Raw genomic sequence first — 22,206 nt, 5'->3', positions numbered from 1 at the left:
ATTAAGGAATTATATAACTATGTCTTTCTGAATATTATTTATTAAAGTTTTCAGAAAATTCTCCACAAAATTTATAAAAACCTCATTACTATTAAATAGATTCCAGAATCATGTTAGCATTTATGTCCCCTAAGCTGTAATAATAGATAAAAGTTTTTATAATGCAAATACTTAAAAAAGAAGAGATATTGTTTAGAGGAACACAAGACCTCTAAGCTTTTCTCTTAAGAATAATCCTTGCCTTCTAGAATGTTTGGGGGTAGTTAATATTTACCCTTAAACTATAGAAAATTAGGTAGTATAGTATATAAATGCTATTTAATAGCAACAGTTAAAAAACTAAAGATACGCTCTAATGTGTTTAAAAGTCAAACATGCATAGTGTTTTATGAGGTTAAAATACTTTTTTAATATAAAACTTTAAACAATAAGACACTAATACTTACATTATATATTTCTGGGTACTAATTTTGTTCTGCTTACCTTATTTTTAAAGTATTGTCTGGCATAACTCTTCACTTGTAAAACACTGCGACTTCCAATCAGCTTTGCAATTTTGGTCCACCTTCGACCAAATTTAGCCTGCGTTATCAAAATGGAAAAAATTGCTTTTGATTAGCTTACTTATTAACATTTTAAGCAATGGCAAATTTGAAAAACAATTAAAATTATCTTTATCTATAGACTAAACCAAACAATGAAATCCTCCCTATAGTCTATGCTCTTTCAAATCAAATCAATAGTCTATGCTTTTTCAAATCAAAAAGCTCTCCCTTGAACCTGGACTTCTGAAAACAATCCAAAATGATTCTAAAAATCATAGAAAATAATAATATATATGAAGATCCACCACTTGTGTTACCTAACTGTATACATTCATACTGCACATTACGATGTTCCAAAATCTAAGATATCTTTTAAAAATAAGTAAGTGCTCAAAAAGGAGGTAGGTGAACATTGGACATTTAAAGGATCAACAGAACATGTTTTGCACTAATCACAAAATTTTCAGAACATCCATTGTGCCCCACACAGACACTTTTACTCTATATAAGTATCAGTGCAATGACTTACAAGTTTGAATCACGAATGAAGTAGACCTGTATCTAATGCCTCCCTCTTAGTGTCAAGGCTGTGCACCTGCTAACACTGAAGCTGTGGGAAGAAAAAACTGGGAACCGGAGGGAGCTCCCATGTTTTGAAGTACAGAAAGGAACACATATAATTTTATACAAAAGGGATTTTTAGGTATCAAGTATAATTCTCATTTAATATGTAAATCCTCTTTATAATATCACCACATAGAATATTTTCTACTTCTCAAAGTATCTTAACCATTTCAATTTTTTTAAGAATTCTTATAAGAACAAACAAACAAAAAAAAGAAAAACCACCCAAAACTCAGGGAGGTAGACCCTAGAGGCAGATCCACAGGTCAAACAGTCACGTATTATCAGTATCAAACAGTAACAAATCATCTCCAAAGATCTGACCTGAATGACAAACCTTAATTTATACACTTATTTCTGATATTCATTAGAAAATCTGACATGGACAATTTCTTAAAACTGAAAGTACTTCTGAGAAAATTGTTAGTAAGTATGAATTAATTACTAAAGATCAGCACTTAACAAGGAGCACTGGCATAAGCCTGTAATCACAGCAACTCAGGATGAAGCAGGAGAAGCACAAGTTCTAGGTCAGCCTTAACAATTTAGCAAGGCCCTAAAGCAACCAAGTGAGATCCTGTCTTAAAATAAAAACCTAAAACGGGCTAAGGTGGTAAAGTGCCCCTGGGTTCAATCCCCAGTACAATAAAAGAAAAAGAGATCAGCACCTAGTTGAGACTAACTTACCGAAGAATTAGTTTTCTTTTTTTTGTGTGAGTGAGTGGGTAGTAAAAGCAGTTAAATAACTTGATAGCACAGAATAGTAGATCTAGAGATCTAGATAAAAGTATATCACTGGGGACATCAGAAATTTGGACAAGAAGAACACTGGAGAAAAGATACTAATGAGAGTAGCAAGGAAAACATGCACCAATTTCAAAATAAAGGGACAGTCCACTGCCAAAGGAAAATAAGGAAAAAACCTTCCTTAGTTCCTTGTTCAGTATCACATAATTCCCTTCTCTTATGCCTGAGAGAATTCAGTATATATGCAAATTCTGTTTTTTGTTTATGAAAACATTCTAATTCAAATAGCTCTTAATGTAGATAGGTAGATTTCTACATATTTCTATATAAGTAAATACATATTTGCTTATAAATAGACAAAATATCTTAGGAAGGATATACAAAGATGATGACACTGATTACTTCAGAAATGAGAGGGAGACTTGACACCCTATAACTGGATTACTTTTGACTTTTGAGCACACAAATGCAGTCCCATAACTACCAACAATGTCAACAATTAACAACCAAAAAATGGTTGAAAACAAACCATTTCACACATATGTATATCTGATCTTTATAAGGGACAAAACATAAAAGCTGTCAGCAGTCTAAAATAAATTACTGGTTAATTAAAATTAGACTATGATGCAACAGACTGAAATACCAATACAGGAAAAATCACCAGTACAGGGGAAAAAACCCTCAATATCGTTTAGTATTCACAGAATTTATAGATACCATGGTTTTAACTAGAAAAGCAAAAACATTTTATTTCTCATCATCTATAGAAAGGTAAATATTTCAAATTGCATTTACAAATCTTAAATAATTACACAAATATTATATATATATATATATAATTTCTAAAGTAATTTATCTAATATAGAGTAACAAGTATCTTAAAGACAAATTTCCTGAACATTTTTGTTAAAAATTTCTTCATACTAAGGAATATTTTCAGAACTGAGCATACATTTTTCCCCATTATATAATCTGTGCATTTTTAAATAGATTTCAGTGAAACATTCATACAAAAGAATGTTTTGTATGAATTTATTTTGTATGACATTATTCTGGTCTTCATATCTATGCATAAAACATTTGCCTGTGAACATAATGCCAAACAGTTTATTAAAGAACAACTCAGCTGATCACCCAGCTTAACACAAAGTTTTAGACAACTAAATATTTTACCTTTTAATCCAGAGAGTTGGTGTCATGTATACAGATAACAGCACAATTTCTTGGATTTTACTAATTCCCCAAAAATGTTTATATCAAAATACTGATTCAAATCTATTTTCGTACCTTAGTTAAAAGGAATTCTCTTGTACTACACTATAAACACCATTACTCTAACTACAGAAAAACTCAAGTTGTTAAATAAATTTAATTAAAAGCTCTGGTCTCTACAAATTAATCTTATAACTCTATCAGTATTTGCTTTTAGAATCATTTTTACTATAAATTAAAAATTGCTCTATTTACCAGCCCTTGTTCAAACAGCTCTTTTTCTTCTATCGTCCACTTTACTGAGTAACTGGCTGGTTTTGTAGGAGAGTGTACCCTGAGGGGAAAAAGAGGAATTGCAAAAAAATTTCTGAAATGGAACATTCCTTATGTATGCACTAAAGATTATAGATAGCCATGGGCTAAAATGAATCAAAGAATTAAAAAATAAAACAAAAAAAGAAGGCTATAGTCTCTACCTAGGGGGAGAGATTTACCCTGCCATGTATCTCTCTATAGATGATAGGAACCCCAAAAGATATAATCCCTGGGTTTGAGTGAGGATAAAACTAAAGACATCAAAGGAAGTCAATGTAATAACCAACAAAACAGCCCTCTTAGAATGAATACAAAGCAGTAGGTGTTAATACATTCCCCAATCCTAAAGGTATCTAAGAATTTACAATGATTCCAGAAATATCTCTGGTTTAATTACTGGGTAAATCCATATAAATACTGAGCCAGAAAAGAAGTTGCAAAACCATGGCATTACACTTACTGCTTTTAAAACCATTTTAGTAAATTAAAAATAAAATATTGATGAAGCTAATTCACTCAAGTCATTGATCTTTCTATTAATTTCACATTGTTATTGTTCATTCCACAAAATACAAACATCAAAGGCTGCTCAGTGGTCAAGTTCTTGCACAATTACCACTATGTAAATTATATAAATCCATTTTTTTTTTATACTGGGGATTGAATACAGGGGTACTTTACCACTGAGCTGCATTACGAGTCCTTTATTTATTTGTTTGTTTAAATTTTGAGATAGGGTCTCACTAAGCTGAGGGTCTCACCAAATTGCTGAGACTGGCCTTGAACTTTCACTCCTCTTACCTCAGCCTCCCAAGTTGTGTAGAATTACAGGCCTGTGCTACTGGGCCTAATAATCAATCCATATTTTAACCAACTATATACTTACAAGTTTATAATGCTAAATAATTTTTTTACTTACAAGTTTATAAATGTTAAATCAATATTTTCCAATTATTGGGAAAAGATATTTCTAAAATAAAGTTTCTAGATAATGCTTGAAAGCCATAAATCCAAATTAGATTTCTGCTGAAAATTAGTTAACACAGCAATAGAATTCAAGTTAATATACAATGTATTAGGTAATAGGTTTCTTAAAATTTCCCCATAAAATCTCTATGAATCTACCTTTCCCATAATTTGATGAACTGCCTCTATGGGTCACAAAAGAAATTCTAGCTAATAAATATCAAATACTTATGGCATTCTTACATCTGTACTAGAAACTCTGTTTTTATATTTATTTTGTTTTTTAATCAAGAGGGCTTTTCCTCAAGATAACTATAATTTTTGAAAAATATTCCATAATTTTAAATGATCAGAAAGGTTTTAAAAATATAAAACGGAAGTACATACATGATTTTTGCTGTTTTCTGCAGACTGCACCACATGAAAAAAAAAATAAGGAAGCTTGAGAAGAAATTTCTAAAAATGCATTTATATGTTTAACAGTTTAAATTGATTTTACCTGTTCATTTGTTTTTTATTATCTTCCTTTTTATCAAGCCAGAATTTACCTGGAAGTGATTTTTTAGATAAATAATACCTGTATGATTATTAAGGACACTTTTAAAACAAGATTAATCTCATAAACCTTTTGTGTGACACATAAAATTGGCATTTATAGACTCATGAAAGTCATACTTTGTTTGACTTGGAAAACTTGGAATTGGCAAAACCAATTCTGAAAGCCTCTTCTAGGTCCGCAAAAATTATGGTAAAAATATCATACCTCAGTGTTGTTACATGTTTAAATTATATGTAATATCACACAATGCCTGCACAAAATGTGCTACGTAAATGCTAATTTCTCTCTCTATTAGAAGTGAGAAGAAATAGCCTTACTACTGTTTAAAACTTTTTTTCTAAAATATACGGGGAGTATAATAGATGAATCAGATTGGTTGTCTAAGATAATTTGAGAATATTGTTTCCATATTTCTAAAGATAACAGAGAATAGTTCAGAATTCCTCTCTACCCTAATGAAAAGAACACTGAGATCAAATCTACAAAGGATCTCCCTCTCTCAAGTTCTTGAAACTAGCCTATTGCAATATATCATTAATCTAAACTATTATTTACTTAACAAATATTTATTGACTATACACTGCACCAGGTACTATGTTAGGTACTACGAGTTGAGGACAAAAAATATAAGCAGACATTATCCCTGTCTTCTAAATGCTTACATATAATTCTCCTCTCATTATGATTTCTATTACCATTTCTTAAGTAACTACTTCAGTGTTCATTAACCTAGAATTCTACTGTTTAATATAGTGGCTACTAGCCATATGTGACTCTTGAGCACTTAAATTCCATAACTGGCACGAACTGAAATGTTTTCTAAGGATAGAAAACACAGGGTTCCAAAGATTGAGTATGAAACAAAGAATGTAAAACATTTCATTAATAATGTTCACAAAAAATATTTTAAATGATATATTATTAGAATTATATATATAAATGATTTATTATCAAAATAATTTTCTGTTTTAGTTTTAAATAACTAGGAAATATTAAATTATATGTGCCCCTCATTGAATAGCAATTATTTAGGCTATAACTGCAATGTTTGGGAAATGTTAGAAAATAAGAAAGCCTATAAGAAGCTAACCTTTGATAATTAAAATCAACACAGCAATTATGATTTAAAAATAAATCATAATTTATTAGACTATTAATAATCTTCATAAGTCATATCAGAAATCATTTTGTTCAACCTTTCCATTTAACATATAAGAAACTGAGTCTCAAAGAAGTTAAATAACCAATATCACACACACACACGAAAAAATGAGGACAATAAATCAAAGGCATTTCTGTGTATCAGTGACAAATCCTCTGAAAGGGAAATGAGGAAAACTACCCCATTTACAATAGCCTCAAAAAAATACACACACACACACACACACACACACACACACACTCACTTGGGAATCAACTTAATGAAAGAACTCTACAATGAAAATTACAGAATGCTAAAGAAAGAAATTAAAGAAGACCTTATAAGATGGAAAGATTTTCTTTTGCTCTTAGATAGGAAAAATTAATACTGTCAAACTGACCATACTACCAAAAGTACTATACATATTTAATGCAATTAAATCAAAATCCCAATGTCATTCTTCATAGAAATAGAAAAAATAGTCATGAAGTTCATCTGGAAAAATAAGAGCCCCAGAAAAGCTAAATCAATCCTTAACAAGAAGAGTGAAGCAGGTGGCATCATTATACCAGACCTTAACCTATACTACAGAGCAACAGTAACAAAAACAGCATGGTATTAGCACCAAAACAGACTTGTAGACCAATGGTACAGATTAGAGGACACAGAAACTAACCCATATAATTACTGTTATCTTATATCAGAAAAAGGTGCAAAAACATTCATTGGAGAAAAAGTAGCCTCTTCAACAAATGGTGCTGGGAAAACTGGAAATCCATATGTAACAAAATGAAATTAAACCCCTATCTCTCACCATGCACAAAACTCAACTTAAAGTGTATCAAAGACCTAGGAATTAAACCAGAGACACTGCATCTATTAGAAGAAAAGGTAGGCCCAAATCTCCATCATGATGGATTAGGCTCAGACTTCCTTAATAAGACTCCAATAGCATAAGAATTAAAATCAAGAATCCATAAGTGGGATGGATTCAAATTAAAAGGTTCTTCTCAGCAAAGAAACAATCAGTGAGGCAAACAGAGTGCCTACATTTGGGAACAAATCTTTACCACATGCACATCAGATAGAGCACTAATCTCTAGGATATATAAAAAACTCAAAAATCTCAACACCAAAAAAACCCCCCAAAAAACCCAATCAATAAAGGGGCTAAGGAACTGAATAGACACTTCTCAGAAGAGGATATAAAATTAATCAACAAATATATAAAAAAATGTTCAACATCTCTAGCAATTAGAGAAATGCAAAACAAAACTACTCTAAGATTTCATCTCACTCCAGTCAGAATGGCAGCTATTAAAAATACAAACAACCGTTAAGGGTTGGTGAGGATGTGGGGAAAAAGGCACACTCATACATTGCTAGTGGGACTGCAAATTGGTGCAGCCAATATGGACAACAGTATGGAGAAACCTTGGAAAACTGGGAATGGAACTACCATTTGACCCAGCTATCTCATTCAGTCTATACCCAAAGGACTTAAAAAACAGCATACTGTAGGGACACAGCCACATCAATGATTATTGCAGCACAATTCACAATAGCTAAACTGTGGGACCAATCTAGATGCCCTTCAATAAATGAATGGATAATGAAAATGTGACGTATATACACAATGAAATATTATTCATCTTAAAAGAGAATAAAATCATGGCATTTATAGTAAATGGATAGAGTTGGAGAATATAATGCTAAGTGAAGTTAACCTATCCAAAAAAATCAAAAGCCGAATGTTTTCTCTGATTTAAGGATGCTGATTCATAATGTGGTTGGGAGGTGGGCATGGGAGGATTAGGACAAAGCGGAGGGAGGAGAAGGGAGGAGGTAGGGGATAGGAAAGCAGGTGGAATGAGGTGAACATCATTACCCTAAGTACATGTATGAAGACATGAATGGTGTGACTCTACTTTGCATACAAGCAGAGATATGAAAAATTGTGCTCTTTATGTGTAATATGAATTGTAATGCATTCTGCTGTCATATATAACAAATTAAAATTTTTAAAAAATGAGGACAAGAGACTAGTGGCTGAGGCTGAAACATAGATAAGCAGCCACAATTTTGGGGATAAAATATTCATTCTACAGTATTTGCTTTATGTTTTGTACTTAAGATTCCTCCCACAAAACACCTGTAAATTATAGAGTAAAAAGTGAAAAGAACTTTTATATATTATAATTTTGAATCCTTAGAAAAATGAACCTCTTTTAAGTTTTAACCCTGAAAATGGAAATTGGCTTTAAGGTTCTGACTGACTTAAACATTCTATAGTTCCAATTCAGTACTCACATATCACGAAGTGTTGGCTGACAACAAAATTCTAAAAAATATTAAGTTGGATCTCAAGACTAAGCAATAAAACAGAACTTGAAGAATAAAATAAATGCTTTCTCATAGATAGAAAATATTATATTACATGATAGCTGTCTGTAACCAAGTAATACCCATCTAGGAACTAGAGTAGCCTCTCTCATCATTTTTACATTGATTTTTTTTTTTTAAAACCGAAACCATAAATGCCCCTATAATCACTAAAGGATACTCTTCTTCCAACAACATTTTCTCAATGACAGCTCTGTTCTCTTCACTGATGGTGCTATCAAGAGTCCAAGGCTATTAAAAAAAAAAAAAAAAAAGGAGAACACATATTTTTATTATGTTTTGGAAATATTTTTCATGTTTTAGTAAACAAAAATATATAATATTATAATTACAAATAATAACAGCTACTATGTATTGAGTGCAGACATCTTTGATTCTCACAAAAACTATGAGATAAAACTTCGTGCTCACCAATAGAACTGCAGCATTTTAGGTGGAAGAAAGAGTCCTTAAACCAGCACTGTCAAATTCCAAGGCTCATGTTCCTCCCCACAATGAGATAATAATGGCTATTATATATGAGGAGTTATTGGGCATCAGATATCTTACTAGACACTTAACAAATTTCCAAAACTTACAATTCTTTTTTTCCCTCAGCCACAATCTCTCTGTGGATTATCATGCATATTTTCAACTCCAAAGTTATAAATTATCAGCTCATATATGTTCTCCAAGCTTACATCCAACTGTTCACTCAAGATTTCATCTTGGATATAATTGGCTTCTCAAATTTAACATATTCAATATGAAACTTACCATCACATATCTCCAACTGCTTCTTCTGTTGCTTTTCCAACATCGTAAAAGGCATTACTAGTCACTAAGTTCCTCCATCTAAAAACCCAGTAATTGTTGTGGATTCTTTCTTTTCCCCAATCTCCATATTCAATCTGCCAACCAGCTCTACCTCCAAAATATAATTCAAATCTGTTAATGTCTCTCTCTTTTGCTACCAATAGGGACAAGCACCATCATTAAACCTTACTTAGATTACTCCAAATGTTTTCTAACTGGTCCCTTTGATTCCATTCTTGCTTCCCCTCCAATCTAATCTTTACCCTAGCATCCCAAATTAATTGTATCAAAATGAACTTACACATTTGAATAGAATCTATACCCTAATTAACTGTATCAAAATGAACTTACCCACCTGTATAAAAATCTATGTAAAGTGTTTCAATGATGATTCAGTTCTCTTAAAATAAAATGTAAGCCCTTTAGCATAATTTAACTCACAAGCCCTAAATGACAAGAGTTCTTACCTGCTTTCAAACCTCTCTTTCACACTATATTCTAGACATGGTATAGGGCTCCTTCCTTTAACCAGAGCTTTTGCAACTGTTATTCCTTTTACCTAGAATTCTTTTCTCAATTCTTCACATATCTCCCCATTCTTCCTATTATTTTCAGCTTAAATATCACCTCCCGTTTCCCTCATTGACAATTTATCTCAAGGAGGCTCCCCACCCTGGTATTCTCATCAGCACTTTATTTCCTTCATAATTTACAAATGGTTTGCCTACTTATCACCTCTCTCTCCTATTGAATACAAACTCCTTGAAAGTAGGACCACATCTATCTTGATTATAGCTGTATTCCCAAACCTGGCCTAGTGTCTGGCATATAATAGATATTTAATAAACAACTGATAAATAAAGAAACGAAAGTAGGGTTAATCCCCACTGTTTACTTGAAGAAACAAAGGTTCACAAACCTGAGAAGTGGCAGAGTCAGAATTTGTACCTAAATCCAACTGGCTCCAAAGTTGTTTCTCAATAGGACATTTTTCAAAATTGAAAGAAAAATGAGGTTTCTTTCATTATGAAAGTAAGAAAAAAGTCCTTATGTATTATCTATGTTATTTCTGAAAACTAGCCCTCTGTTAAAAATAAGAAAGAGGCACTCTGGGCAATGATAACAGTTTCATACAATACTTACAATAAGGCCATTCTCATTTCTCCATGATGAGTCCAGATAGTGATCTTGTAAAAGTGATGCTTTATTTTCATCATTTCTGTAATAATTAAGAAAATGGCTATAAGAAATAAGTATTGGTTAATGGCTATAGCTCATACTCAGGGACTCTGGTGTAGATTTCTTTCTCCCCTTAAAAAGATTTAATATAGCAAAAATGCTACTGTACCTCCTTGGCCTATAAGGAAAAAAATACTGCCAGGCAACAACCACAACATACTCTGTGGCCTTGAAGTACCACTTCAGTTTTGACTCATGTACCCATATGTGTAAAAGAACTCAACTTTGTAATTAAACCTTTTAACTATATCTAAACCATAAAAACTTCCATCTATAGCATCAACCTCAAAATGAAGAAAAAAATCAAAACTAGATGGAAAAATCAAAATAGAAATTACTAAATGAAGTTTTAATGACATCCCATATACTTTTCTTTTTTGTAATGGGGATTGTACCAAGAGATACCTCACCATGAGCTACATGCCCAGTCCTTTTTATTTTCTTAGACAGGGTCTCACTAAATTGCTGAGGCTGGCCTCAAACTTGCGATGATCCTCCTGCCTCAGAGTCCCAAGTCGATGGGATTACAGTAATGTACCACCACACCTAGTTCTACTCATATAATTTTTAAAAATTAATTTGGGTTATTTGGAGAACTTCTATGTCCATCGGGGAATCAAACTTTATTAATTTTCTCACTCCTTTCATTGTACTAACAAGTTACAAAGTACACTAAATAAGTAAAAAGGCTGGCTCGTTAAGTTTTCAGGACCACAAACTGTGATATAATTAAATTTAATATTTTGCTTTTGTACACTTGAAGTTACAAGTTTTCTAGTAATGACTTTTCCCTGGCCAAACTTTTCCCCAGGTTTAAATTCAAGGACCAACTCTGATCTGAAAGAGGCTAAATAAAGGATTCTGTCTCTTGTATCAGCAAAAGGAAATCTTTGCTCAAATAACTAGGTCTACCAAGTGTGTGGGAGTTGGGACTATTATCATTTCAAGTTCATTGCACAAATCCCTTCACATAGTACTCTCTAATAGGAAGGATTAGCAATATCTATACTCTGGTGTATGCATATGAACACTGCCCAAATCTCATACATACCACAAATCAACATGTGTAAGTCTAAAATCACTTTTTCTCCCAAATCTGTTACCCTTCCATTGTTCTTTACCCCAGTTAATTGCACCATCACCTCCCTGGTTATCCAAACCAAAAGTCAAAATCTGCCGTTCTTTCTTCACAATCCTTATTCAGTCTGCTTGACAATTCTATTGTTTCTCCCTTTTCCAAATCTAGTCTTTCCACTGTATTCACACTTAGTTTGAGATCACATAGTTTCAGACCTTACAGCTTTCCTGCCTAAGTATAAGAGATAAAGCCGACAAGCTATTCATCTTTCATCTTTTCTTCACTTTTTTCCATCTGTCACTATAAAATGTTTACTGTCTATCTTATCCAACAGGAATATTAGTTCTGTATGAGGAGGGACTTGATTTTTACAACAGCTATATACCTAGGCCTGGCGTGTACATGGTGCTCAATTCACACTTGATTGAGTGAACAAAGTAGGTGGGTCACAAATCACACAGGTCTCTAGTAGGGAATTCAAGATTTATCACAAAGCCAATTGGAGACTGAAGGGAATAATATTCACATTTGGTAAGAAAGACTATCTTTAGTAAAGAATAAAGGGGGTCAAGGAGACAAAGACTAGTAAAGAAATGATTATAAAAATACCAAAAAAAAAAAAAAAAAAAAAAAGTGGCAGCAACTTATACCTAAGGAACAAATAATGTGACCAGAAGTAAATACATTTGAAAGGATATGTAAACAGAATGAACAGTTCCTTAACAACTAATAGAATGGGAAAGTAGAAAGAGTTAAGAAAAAAGGATTAAGTTTTAGATCTGTGTCTTATATGACCGGATAGATGGCAGCCGGTGCCACTCAGTAAACTAGGGAACATCAGAGAGGCAGGTCTGGTGGAGAAAGTTTGTAAGTTGAGATTTAAGTACTTGTGGGACATCCAAGTGCTGATAGATTCAGAGAGTTGAGTAAATTACTCTGAAGCTCAGGAGAAAGATTTGGGTTACTGACAGATTTGGGAGATATTAGCATGTATTAGGTTCAACTTAGGGAACTTCCATGGAAGAATACTGGTAAAATTTCATATGGAGCATCTAACAAAAATTACGTGACTATGAAGAAGCAGAAGACCTATGACAAATCCCTTTTTAATATCATCATTTAAAGAACAAGCAGAAGAAAAGGAAGACAAGAAAGAATGATAAGAACAGAAGGAAAACTATAACGCCATCTTTTAATTTTGGTACCTAGCACTTAGAAAATGGTTAAAAGCAGTATGCTTTAAATTTATCTTCAAGAGTTCCACAAATGCTATTATCAGCTGTAATTACACATTTCAGGGGGCACCAGTTATACTAAATTCCAGATGACTGTAGCCCCATTTACAAGAACATAATGTCAATAAGGCTCCTTGGAATCACATAAAGCAATGAATCTGACCATCAGGAGCCAATAATCTTTGTAGTTCTGCTTGTATGAGACAGATTGAAGAGCCACCACTACACCTAAGGCTGAAAAAACAGGAAGGAAGTAAATGAGAAAAGGGAGAAAAATTAAACACAATAAGAAAAATTAAGATAAAATCATGAAAGAGGCATAGAGCCAAAATCTTCAGATGATCTTCCAAGGCAAACTCATTTCTTTATAGACTGCAGATTAAGTATCCCTGTCCACTTACTTCATTGACTTGTTATGAAACATAAATTAAATCAAGCATTCAAAAATACTTAAAATTTAAAGCCTACATAAATGTGAACAATTGTTATGAAAGACCTACTTATCTGTATAGCTTCCGACTGCTCTGTGTAAAGATCCATATTCCTCACATTTTTATAGTTCTTTAGAATTCACACTTGAAACTCCCTATCTGAGTGCCTCATGGTCAAGGTGGGTACTTTTCTCCTTATGAGCCCTGATATCAAGAGGAATCACATGAAATTGCCACTACACATGTCAAAAATGGCCTATGTAAGGTAACTCGATGCAATTAGAACATAGATCTGATTCCTATTTTGTATAGACTTGAAAGGGACAGGGAAACCGAAGATGGTGTGTTGGGCCATTACTGAAAGGAGGCACATTTCTTACTTTGAAAGCAAAGGCGCAAAGGAGGTTGTTTCAAACCATAGCATCCTGTTCTGCAGGAATAGGTACTAAAGGAAACCATCCCCGAGGATGAGGACTCATTTGATCTTCACAACGACCTTATGAGGTATACATCATGACCCCCAACTTACATATAAGCAGTCTGAGGCTCAGACAAGTTAAGCGTCTTGCCCAAGGTCACAAGGCTAGTTACTAGTAGAACCAGCAAAAGCAGAAGGAAAGTCCAGAACTGTCCAGAACTCTAAAATCTGACCCCTTTCCTTTAACTCATGCTGCCTCTTAGGAAGTTTTTCGCCAACTACCCCTATGTAGAAAAAGGAACGAAACGACTCGTCCAAGGTCGCACGGATAGCAAGCGATGGAAGATGAGTCCCTGAGCTCAGGTCCGGTCTACTAGGTGCCCTCATTCTAGTTACTGACGGGCAGATTCTGAGGCAAAGGGAATGCAAGAAGGCATACGAATTGTTGGAGCAAGTGCAATAAGCTAAGAGAAATCTGCTCCCTCACAGCATCTCTGTAAAAAAGTTAAAGAGCCATGCGGATACTTGAGTACCTGAGCTCAAGTACCATTCAGCTGGGCTCAGGACAAGCTAGCGGGCGGAACCCGCGCTTCGACTTCCGGGACCAGAGGAGACTTGGCCCAACACACCATCTTCGGTTTCCCTGTCCCTTGCCGGACCCGCAGCCAAGGATCCACGGTCCTCCCCTCGCATCTGTGCCCGCCCCCATCCCGGGGAGACCCCGTCTCTGCGCCTCACCCTGGCGGTGCCGCCGTCGCCGCAGCCACCACATCCCCTTCGATATCCACATCTGCTTCTTCCGCAGCCATGATGGCACCTGACCCCGTCAGTCTTCCCGAGAGATACCGCGAGAGGTGGCGCGCGGGGGGCGGGGGCCGAGGTCGTTGCGTCACGGGGCGGAGTTGAAACCTCGCCCCGAGCTAGGGAGGCGGGGCTATGAGAGGAACTGGGGCTCCAAAGGTTTTAAATGTTTTGACGTGTAAAGAGATCTAGGAAAGTCACCCAGGCAGGACTTCAAGGAGCTTGTGTTCCAGGACAGATTCTTTGACGCCTCACTTCTCTCATGTGTGCAATGGGGATACCAGCAAGTATCTTTCTAGTCAGATGAAAAAGTCAAATCGGACCTACTTTGTGAACTCAGGAGGCAAACGTGAAGGACACTTTTGGGCTGGTTAAATATCTCTCTGTCTCTCTCTCTGGAAAACTTGACTTGTGTGAAGTGCAGAAAGACATTTCAAAATGCAACAAAAATATATTAATATAACTTATGGTTGTGTTTTTTATGGCGATCTTTACAATTTAAAAATCACTCTCATGACTGTTAATCCTTATAATAACCCAGTAAGGCAAGCAAGGCCATATCATCAGTTACACTTCACAGATAAAAAAACTGAAGCTCAGAAAATTAACATGATTGCTCAAGGACAGCCCAAGGAATTCAGACCTTTTTGACTCTTCCCTAAGTGTTCACTGCATATAAATCACCATTGTTAGGAGCTCTTGAGGATAAACACCATTTCTGCCAAAAATTGATGGCTTTTCAAGAACTTAGACATTGCCCTTACACATTACTTCACCAAGGATTCCCATTGACTCATTTGTCTTCATCCCCCCCACCCCGCCCTGTTATGAATACTTGAAGGATAAAAACTGTCTGATAGTCCTTAAACTACCAACATTCAGCATGGTATCAAGAGTGTAGTAGTGCTCTTATCCAGTGACCAGCTCCCATGATAACACCATGTCTGCACAGAGTAGGTATTTTAAAGTGTCTGTTGAATTTAATTTAGAGCAGATTTAGGATTTGTTATACATGGACTAGATAGTAAAAAAAAAAAAAAAAAAAAATGTAAAATAGAGCTGAGTGCAGTAGTGCATGCCTGTAATCGCAGCAGCTTGGGAGGAGAGGAAGGATTGCAAGTTCAAATCCAGCCTCAGCAACTTAGCAAGACCCCGTTTCTAAATAAAATATTTAAAAAGCCTGTAAATGATGTTGCTCAGTGGTTCAGCGCCCCTAGGTTGAATCCCTGGTGGAAGGAGGAGAAGGAGGAGGAGGGGGAGGAGGGGGAGGAGGAGGAGGAGGAGGAGGAGGAGGGATGTGCCTTTTACTGACATTTACACACCAGGTCTGGATGAGGACCCTGGCAACAGTGGAAATTTGTTGTATCAAATTAGATAAAGCATGATACACAATACTATGTGAACAGTGTCTCCTGAAGGCTTTGCTAGTCCAGGACCCTACAATGGTAGGCTTTGAAATATAGATGGAAGGAAGGAAAGCTGGGCATAGAATTCAGACACACTCCAAGTCATCTCAATGCCTCCCTCGATGGAGTCCTTAGTTAGGAAAAAATATCAATTGAAATCCATCCAGTACTGACATGGCTGTTACACTCACCACTCCAGAACATTATAAAACATTCTTCATAACTGTATCGTGTAAGTTCAATAAGTTAATAGAGGCACGGAAAATACAAAAAGGATAAAATTCAACTTCTGGGGATGAAAACTACAATGTGTGAGATGAAAAATACACTATCAAGATTGATGACATGTTATACTTTGATGAAGAAAGGCTCAGCAAACTTGGATACATAACAAAAAAAGACCAAAAAAAAAAAAAAAAAGGAACACACAGAGAAATAAAAAAATTAAAAATGAACAGAGAATCCATAAGGGAACTTCAAGCATCTCAGTATGTATGCAATAGGAGTCTCCAAAAAGCAGGGGTAAGGGATCATAGAAAATATATGAAAAAATAATGCCTGAAAAGAATGTCCAAATTAGAAGAAAACTATAATCTCATAGATCCTAGAAACTGAAGAAACTCCAAGCAGAATAAATAAAAAATATACTAGGATCCATTATGATCAAATTACTCAAAACCAATGATAAAGAGGAAATTTTGACAAAGGAAAAAAAAGGCATGTTACCTACGTAGGGACAAAGAATAACATCAGATATCTTGTTGAGAACAACAAAAGCAAGAAAACCTAAAAGCAACATCTTTAAAGTAGAGAAGGGGGGAGGGTAGCAAATCACCTAACTTAAAATTCTATACCTAGTAAAAATACTTTTCAGGAGATGAAGGCAACCTAAAGACTTTTATATGATATACAAAATCTGAAAGAACAAGAAATATTAGAGGACATCTAATCAGGCAGAAGGAAAATACGTAAGATGGAAATATGGATCTACATGGAAGAATGGAGATCAGGGATAACAACTACATAGGTACATATGCAAGATTTTTTCTTAGCACTTAAATCTCTTTAAAAGAATATTAGCCATTTAAAAATAATACCAATATACTGTGAGATTCATAACATATATGCAAATAAAATGTGTGACAACAATGTAAAATCTAGGAAGAAAGACGTGCAAGCACAATATTGTAAGGTTCTTACACCATACAAGAAGTGGCATAATAGCCCTTGAATATGCATTAGAGATTATAGTATAAACCCTTGAACAATTCCTAAAACAACAAGACCATGTTAGAATGTTAAAAATTGAAAAATACATTAATAACTTACTTGCAACTTTTTAAGTAATAAAAGGGGGTGATTATTAACTTGCTAAGGGACATAGATCTAGGAAGTAATGGAGCAGGAATTCAAAGGGACAAAGATATTATTTTTCCTACCCCAGACTGTCTTTCGTGTGTGTGTGTGTGTGTGTGTGTGTGTGTACACATATGTATATCTTCAGAATTAAGTAGGAAGACCACCCCATCAGTGTAGAGATGGTCAAGTAAATGTAAAGAAATGGAAGGACATTTAGGCCTGAATGAATGTGCACATCTAAGTTCACAGTGATAGATGCTGCCAGTTCCTTTCCAAGCAATGTTGAAGAAAAAGGAAGCTGGAGTGTTATAGATTGCTGGTTCTAATATGGAGGAAGATTCTAATATTTTCTGTCTCATTGGCCTAATCATGTATGCTCTGATAACTTCTATGGTAGGAGGATGATTTTTTTTCTTTTTATTGCTTTATTCCTATGGACTACATCAGTATTAGTTTCATAGCAAGCATTCAATAAATATTTGTTGAATAAATGATCAAAAAAAAAGACCAACCAAAATGAACACACAGAGGAATTTTTTAAAAATTAAAAATGCATAGAGAATCACTGATTTGTAAGGCAAATTCAAGTTCCCCCAATGTATACACATTTGGAGTCTCTGAAAAGCAGGAGTGGGGGGTTTTGCCCCTGTATGAAACCATTACATAGGATACATAGCTGAGTCTTCTTGTTCTAACTCCAGATTCAGAAAGTAATAAACCAACATATATTATGACTTATCTTTTCACAAAGCAAGAGAATGGACAGATCATACTGATGGGAGCTTTACAGACAGGTGCCAATTACAATTCTTGATCCAAAGAACAACTTGGCAGGCTGGTAGGCCAATCAGTCTTGTGAGCCTTTCAAGTAGTACGAGTCACTGGGGTCTGGCCTCTTTGCTCATGGAGAGGACAAGCCAGTCTGCAGGCTCTTCAAGCATGTGTGTCCACACATCCCTCCACTATCTGACCTTGTCACATCACTTTTACTATTTTTTTCTTGTTTATTTACAAAAAAAATCAGAGGGCAAAATGGTTAAATTCAAGCTAGTTGTCTCTGCAATTAACAATTTACTTCCTTTAAACAATGTTAAAATTAAAGTCTTAAGGGGGATCATATATTTAGATTTTTATTTTTGAAATTAACTTTTATTTTTACTCTTAATCCTCTTAAAATGTCATTATATATTTAAAAATGCATAATGCTTATATAGAAAAGAACATTTTTATTCGTTCTGATTCTCTGTTTTCCTGCAAACTGAATGAATATTGGGGTAATTTTAGACTGTAGGGGGAGAAAGATGAATTATGGATAGAGAGGATGTATCAAGCCAATATGAACACCTGCCTATCCCAAATATCATGTAAGGCAGGGTCTTCTTTGACCCTCCTAGGATTCCTGCCAAGAAAGTATTATCATCCCCAGATCAGGTAACTTAAGATTCAGAGAGTGATGACTACATAGCTAGTGAATATCAGAGCTGAAATTCCAACCGAAGTCTTTCTGACTCTGTACTGACTCAAGTATACTTTCTTTTTTTTTTTAAGTTGTAGGACACAATACCTTTATTTTATTTATTCATGTGTGCTTAGGATGGAATCCAGTGCCCCACACATGCAAGGCAAGCACGCTACCACTGAGCCACAATCCCAGCCCTCAAATATACTTCCATATTAGTTACAGTTTGGATTTGAAATGTCCCCCAATGGCTCACGTATTGAACGCATGTTCCCCAATGCAGCAATGTTCAGAAATGGGGCCTTTTGGAGGTGATTAGGTCATGAGGGTTTTAATCTTTTCAATGGAATAATTCACTAATGGATTCATAGCTAACAGACTACTGGAAGATGGTAGAAACTGTAGGAGGTGAACATAGGCGAAGTGGGTGGGTTCCTGAGAATGTGCCCTGGAAGCTTATGTCTCATCCCCAGTACCTTCCTCTCTTTCTCAATTTCCTGGCTACCATGAGTTGAACAGCTTTGTTCCTTCATTCCCTTCTGTCATAATGTCCGGCTACACCACAGGCTCGGAAACAATGGAGCCAGCCGACCTTGGACAGAAATCTCTGAAATCATAAGCCAAAATAAATTTTCTTCCTCTAAGTTGTTTTTCTTATGTATTTTCTTATGTCACAGTGATGGAAAGCTGACCAACACAATATTATAATAGAAATAATGGGGTATTTTGCTATACAATGTAAGCTGGTTTTTTTCATGTTTGGTTTAAGAATAAATCGGAAGTAGAAGATTTTCTTGTTTCTTTGAGGTATTTAAGTCTAGAGATAAATAGAAAGTATATTTGAAGGGTTAGAACCTTGTTGTGGGTTTACAAATTGTTTTCATCTAACCATCAATACCGTCTATACACTTTGTTAATCCTAAAACAAAGTTAGAAGGAGGTATCATACCTCCTTCTAAATCCTTGTGGATGTTGTTAAAGGAACATTCAGCCACTTTGCAGAAGCATCACCTGACAGCACTGTATATCTTTCACTTTATTTTATATTTCAACTACATGGCTTTTGAATGCATTGAGGAGACAGCTTATTTAGTTCTTGTTTTTCCACATTTCATTGCATTTTTATTGAACAAGCAAAGTATAATTGTGATATTAATCCATAAAAATCTGGCATGTTATCCTTCTTGTTAATTAGCTCAGATTTGTAAATGCTTTAAAAGCAGGAAGTGTCATGCAGCTGCTCCTGATATTATTATTACCTTACTAGCTGAACCGTCAGCTAAATGATTGCCGGGGATTCAAAAGAGTTCCCATTTTAAAAATACAATAGCTAGTGAGAGGGAAGGAAAACCACTCTATCTATACAGAGGTGAGATAATAGATGAATGCAGACATAGACTTATGGGCTACACTTGGCAGGCATGGGATATAGCTTGAATTGTTCCAGGAAATCAAGCTGCATTTTATTTTCTTTTTCCTCTCCCATTCCCTGAAATCACATAAGGTAGCTACTGAAAAAGCTGTTCTCAATATGTTGTAAAGAAAGTCTGCCAATGCACTTCTTACATTTTAATTACAGTAATGCTACATCCATCTGACATTTTTTGGAAGGAAAAAGAAAAGGTGCCAGCATTAATGAGCTCCTACTGTGTGTCAGGCATTTTGCATACATTATTTATTTACAGCCAGACAACAGATCTTTGAAGTAGGAAATGCTGTTTCTGTTTGCAGATGTGGCAACTGAGGCTCAGAATAGCTAAGTAACTTACCAAAGAAATGTAGCTTATCATCTTATTATTACATCATTCTGCTTCAAATTAGGTATAGATATCATCATTCAGACTTAAATCTTTTCTTATCAGCAAACCCCAATTTTACTTTCTTTCTAACAGTTCCAGGTGGATGGGCATGGCCAGGTCTGGGTCCCATGCCAACCTTGAAGCCAGGAGGACTTTGTGTCATCAGGATCATATGGAATAAAGAGGAATGGGGGCTCTCCAAGCAAAATATAATTTATTTTTCAAAGAGCAGAAAAAGAATTTGGGGCTGACAGAACAACAGGTGCCCACTATGCTGTAATTTCCCTCTGTTGCCCCAAAACTTTGGTCCGGTCTGTTAACCACCACAGACCCATACTAGTATTACTCAACCCCTATAGACTCCTGTTTCTTCATTTGTAGGGTTAAATGTTGGTGGCTAAAAGACCTATATACTTATTGATTGCTATGGATACAAAAGGCTAGGAGAATGTTGGAGTCTACGTGGGTTTGTATATATTTATAAATTAAAGTATGGACCATAATTGAAGTATTTCTTCTACCTGAAGTCCATACCTTTCTCCCAATCCCAAACCATATCCACATTCTCAGAAGCTCTACCTCTAAAAGGGCAGTAAATTCTGACTCAGCTCTGACCTACTATTGCCAGGCTGGAACTTTGGTTCAAAGTTGCTAGAGTTTCTGATTTTTCTTTTCAGGGAAGCCAGAAATTAAGATTAATTTGTAAAAGCCAATTCAAGATTGAAAAAATAAAAAATAATTAAATCAAATGAACATTTATGTAGGTTGTATGTCCCCCACAGTTGGTGACTTTTGGCCTACTTACTTCTCTTTTATCACACGAAGTGTGGCTAGGATTTTTTAGAATTGCAAAAGAAAACTTCTTTTATAATCACTTAATCACTTGATACTGAGTGGGTCATGGTATAATACACACAATGTTTATTTCTTGTAGGTTTCTTTGGGAAAAAAAAATCCCACCAAGTATAACTGATAATGTTAAAATGAGAACTTGCCCCTTGATGGTGAATGAGCACATTTTTGGGTCAACTTTGTTTTCAACTTTGGTTTTCATTCTGCATTTCTTCCCATCAAAAGGTTTCCCTTGAATAGTTAATTAACTCCTTGAGAAATACAGTGACTGCTATAAAGTTATCCATTAGTTTAAAATTTGTGTTTTCATTTCATCCAGAGGTCCTAAGACTACTGTGCTGGATGCAGTAGTCACTGAGGTGAGCAAGATCTTGTCACCACTGCTAAGAAGTTCATACTCATATAATATATTATATTCATATAGTTCAATAATCATTCCACAACAACAGGACAAATGCCATGTGCAGAGCGCTGTGCCTGCCTCCATGGAAGTATGATGGGGCAAGGTTGACTCTGCATGATAGGAAAGTCTAACCTTTTTTTGTGGGTACTGGGGATTGAACCCAGGGGCACTCAACCACTGAGCCCCATCCCCAGCCCTATTTTGTATTTTATTTAGAGACAGGGTCTCACTGAGTTACTCAGCATCTCACCATTGCTGAGGCTGGCTTTTAATTTGCAATCCTCCTGCCTCAGCCTTCTAAATTGCTGGGATTATAGGCCTGAGCCATGACACTCGGTGGGAAAGTAACCTCTTGGGTACTGCCTCTCATCCTCACAGTTTACCTCTTACTGTAACTATTGCCATAACAACCACTT

General features: G+C 35.2%; 1 protein-coding gene across 6 annotated transcripts in view; it reads right to left on the bottom strand.

The window, feature by feature from the left end:
* Mysm1 (Myb like, SWIRM and MPN domains 1) overlaps positions 1–14,522 on the bottom strand; it is an 82,218-nt gene extending 67,696 nt beyond the window's left edge. For all 6 annotated transcript variants that reach the window (XR_013091798.1, XR_013091797.1, XR_013091799.1 and 3 more), the window contains exons 1-7: positions 14,450–14,522; positions 10,454–10,529; positions 8,676–8,746; positions 4,912–4,989; positions 4,800–4,823; positions 3,387–3,465; positions 484–582 (exon numbers count right to left, since the gene is read on the bottom strand). Coding sequence is in view for 1 of the 6 variants with exons in the window: in XM_076860288.1 (XP_076716403.1) it covers positions 484–582; positions 3,387–3,465; positions 4,800–4,823; positions 4,912–4,989; positions 8,676–8,746; positions 10,454–10,529; positions 14,450–14,520 (498 nt within the window). In the remaining 5 variants the exon portion in view is untranslated. The remainder of the gene's footprint in view (positions 1–483; positions 583–3,386; positions 3,466–4,799; positions 4,824–4,911; positions 4,990–8,675; positions 8,747–10,453; positions 10,530–14,449) is intronic.
* Positions 14,523–22,206: the final 7,684 nt, after the last annotated feature.

Source organism: Callospermophilus lateralis, chromosome 7 (genome assembly GCF_048772815.1).
Source record: "Callospermophilus lateralis isolate mCalLat2 chromosome 7, mCalLat2.hap1, whole genome shotgun sequence".
Lineage (NCBI taxonomy): Eukaryota > Metazoa > Chordata > Mammalia > Rodentia > Sciuridae > Callospermophilus > Callospermophilus lateralis.
This window is presented reverse-complemented; position numbering and strand designations above follow the sequence as displayed.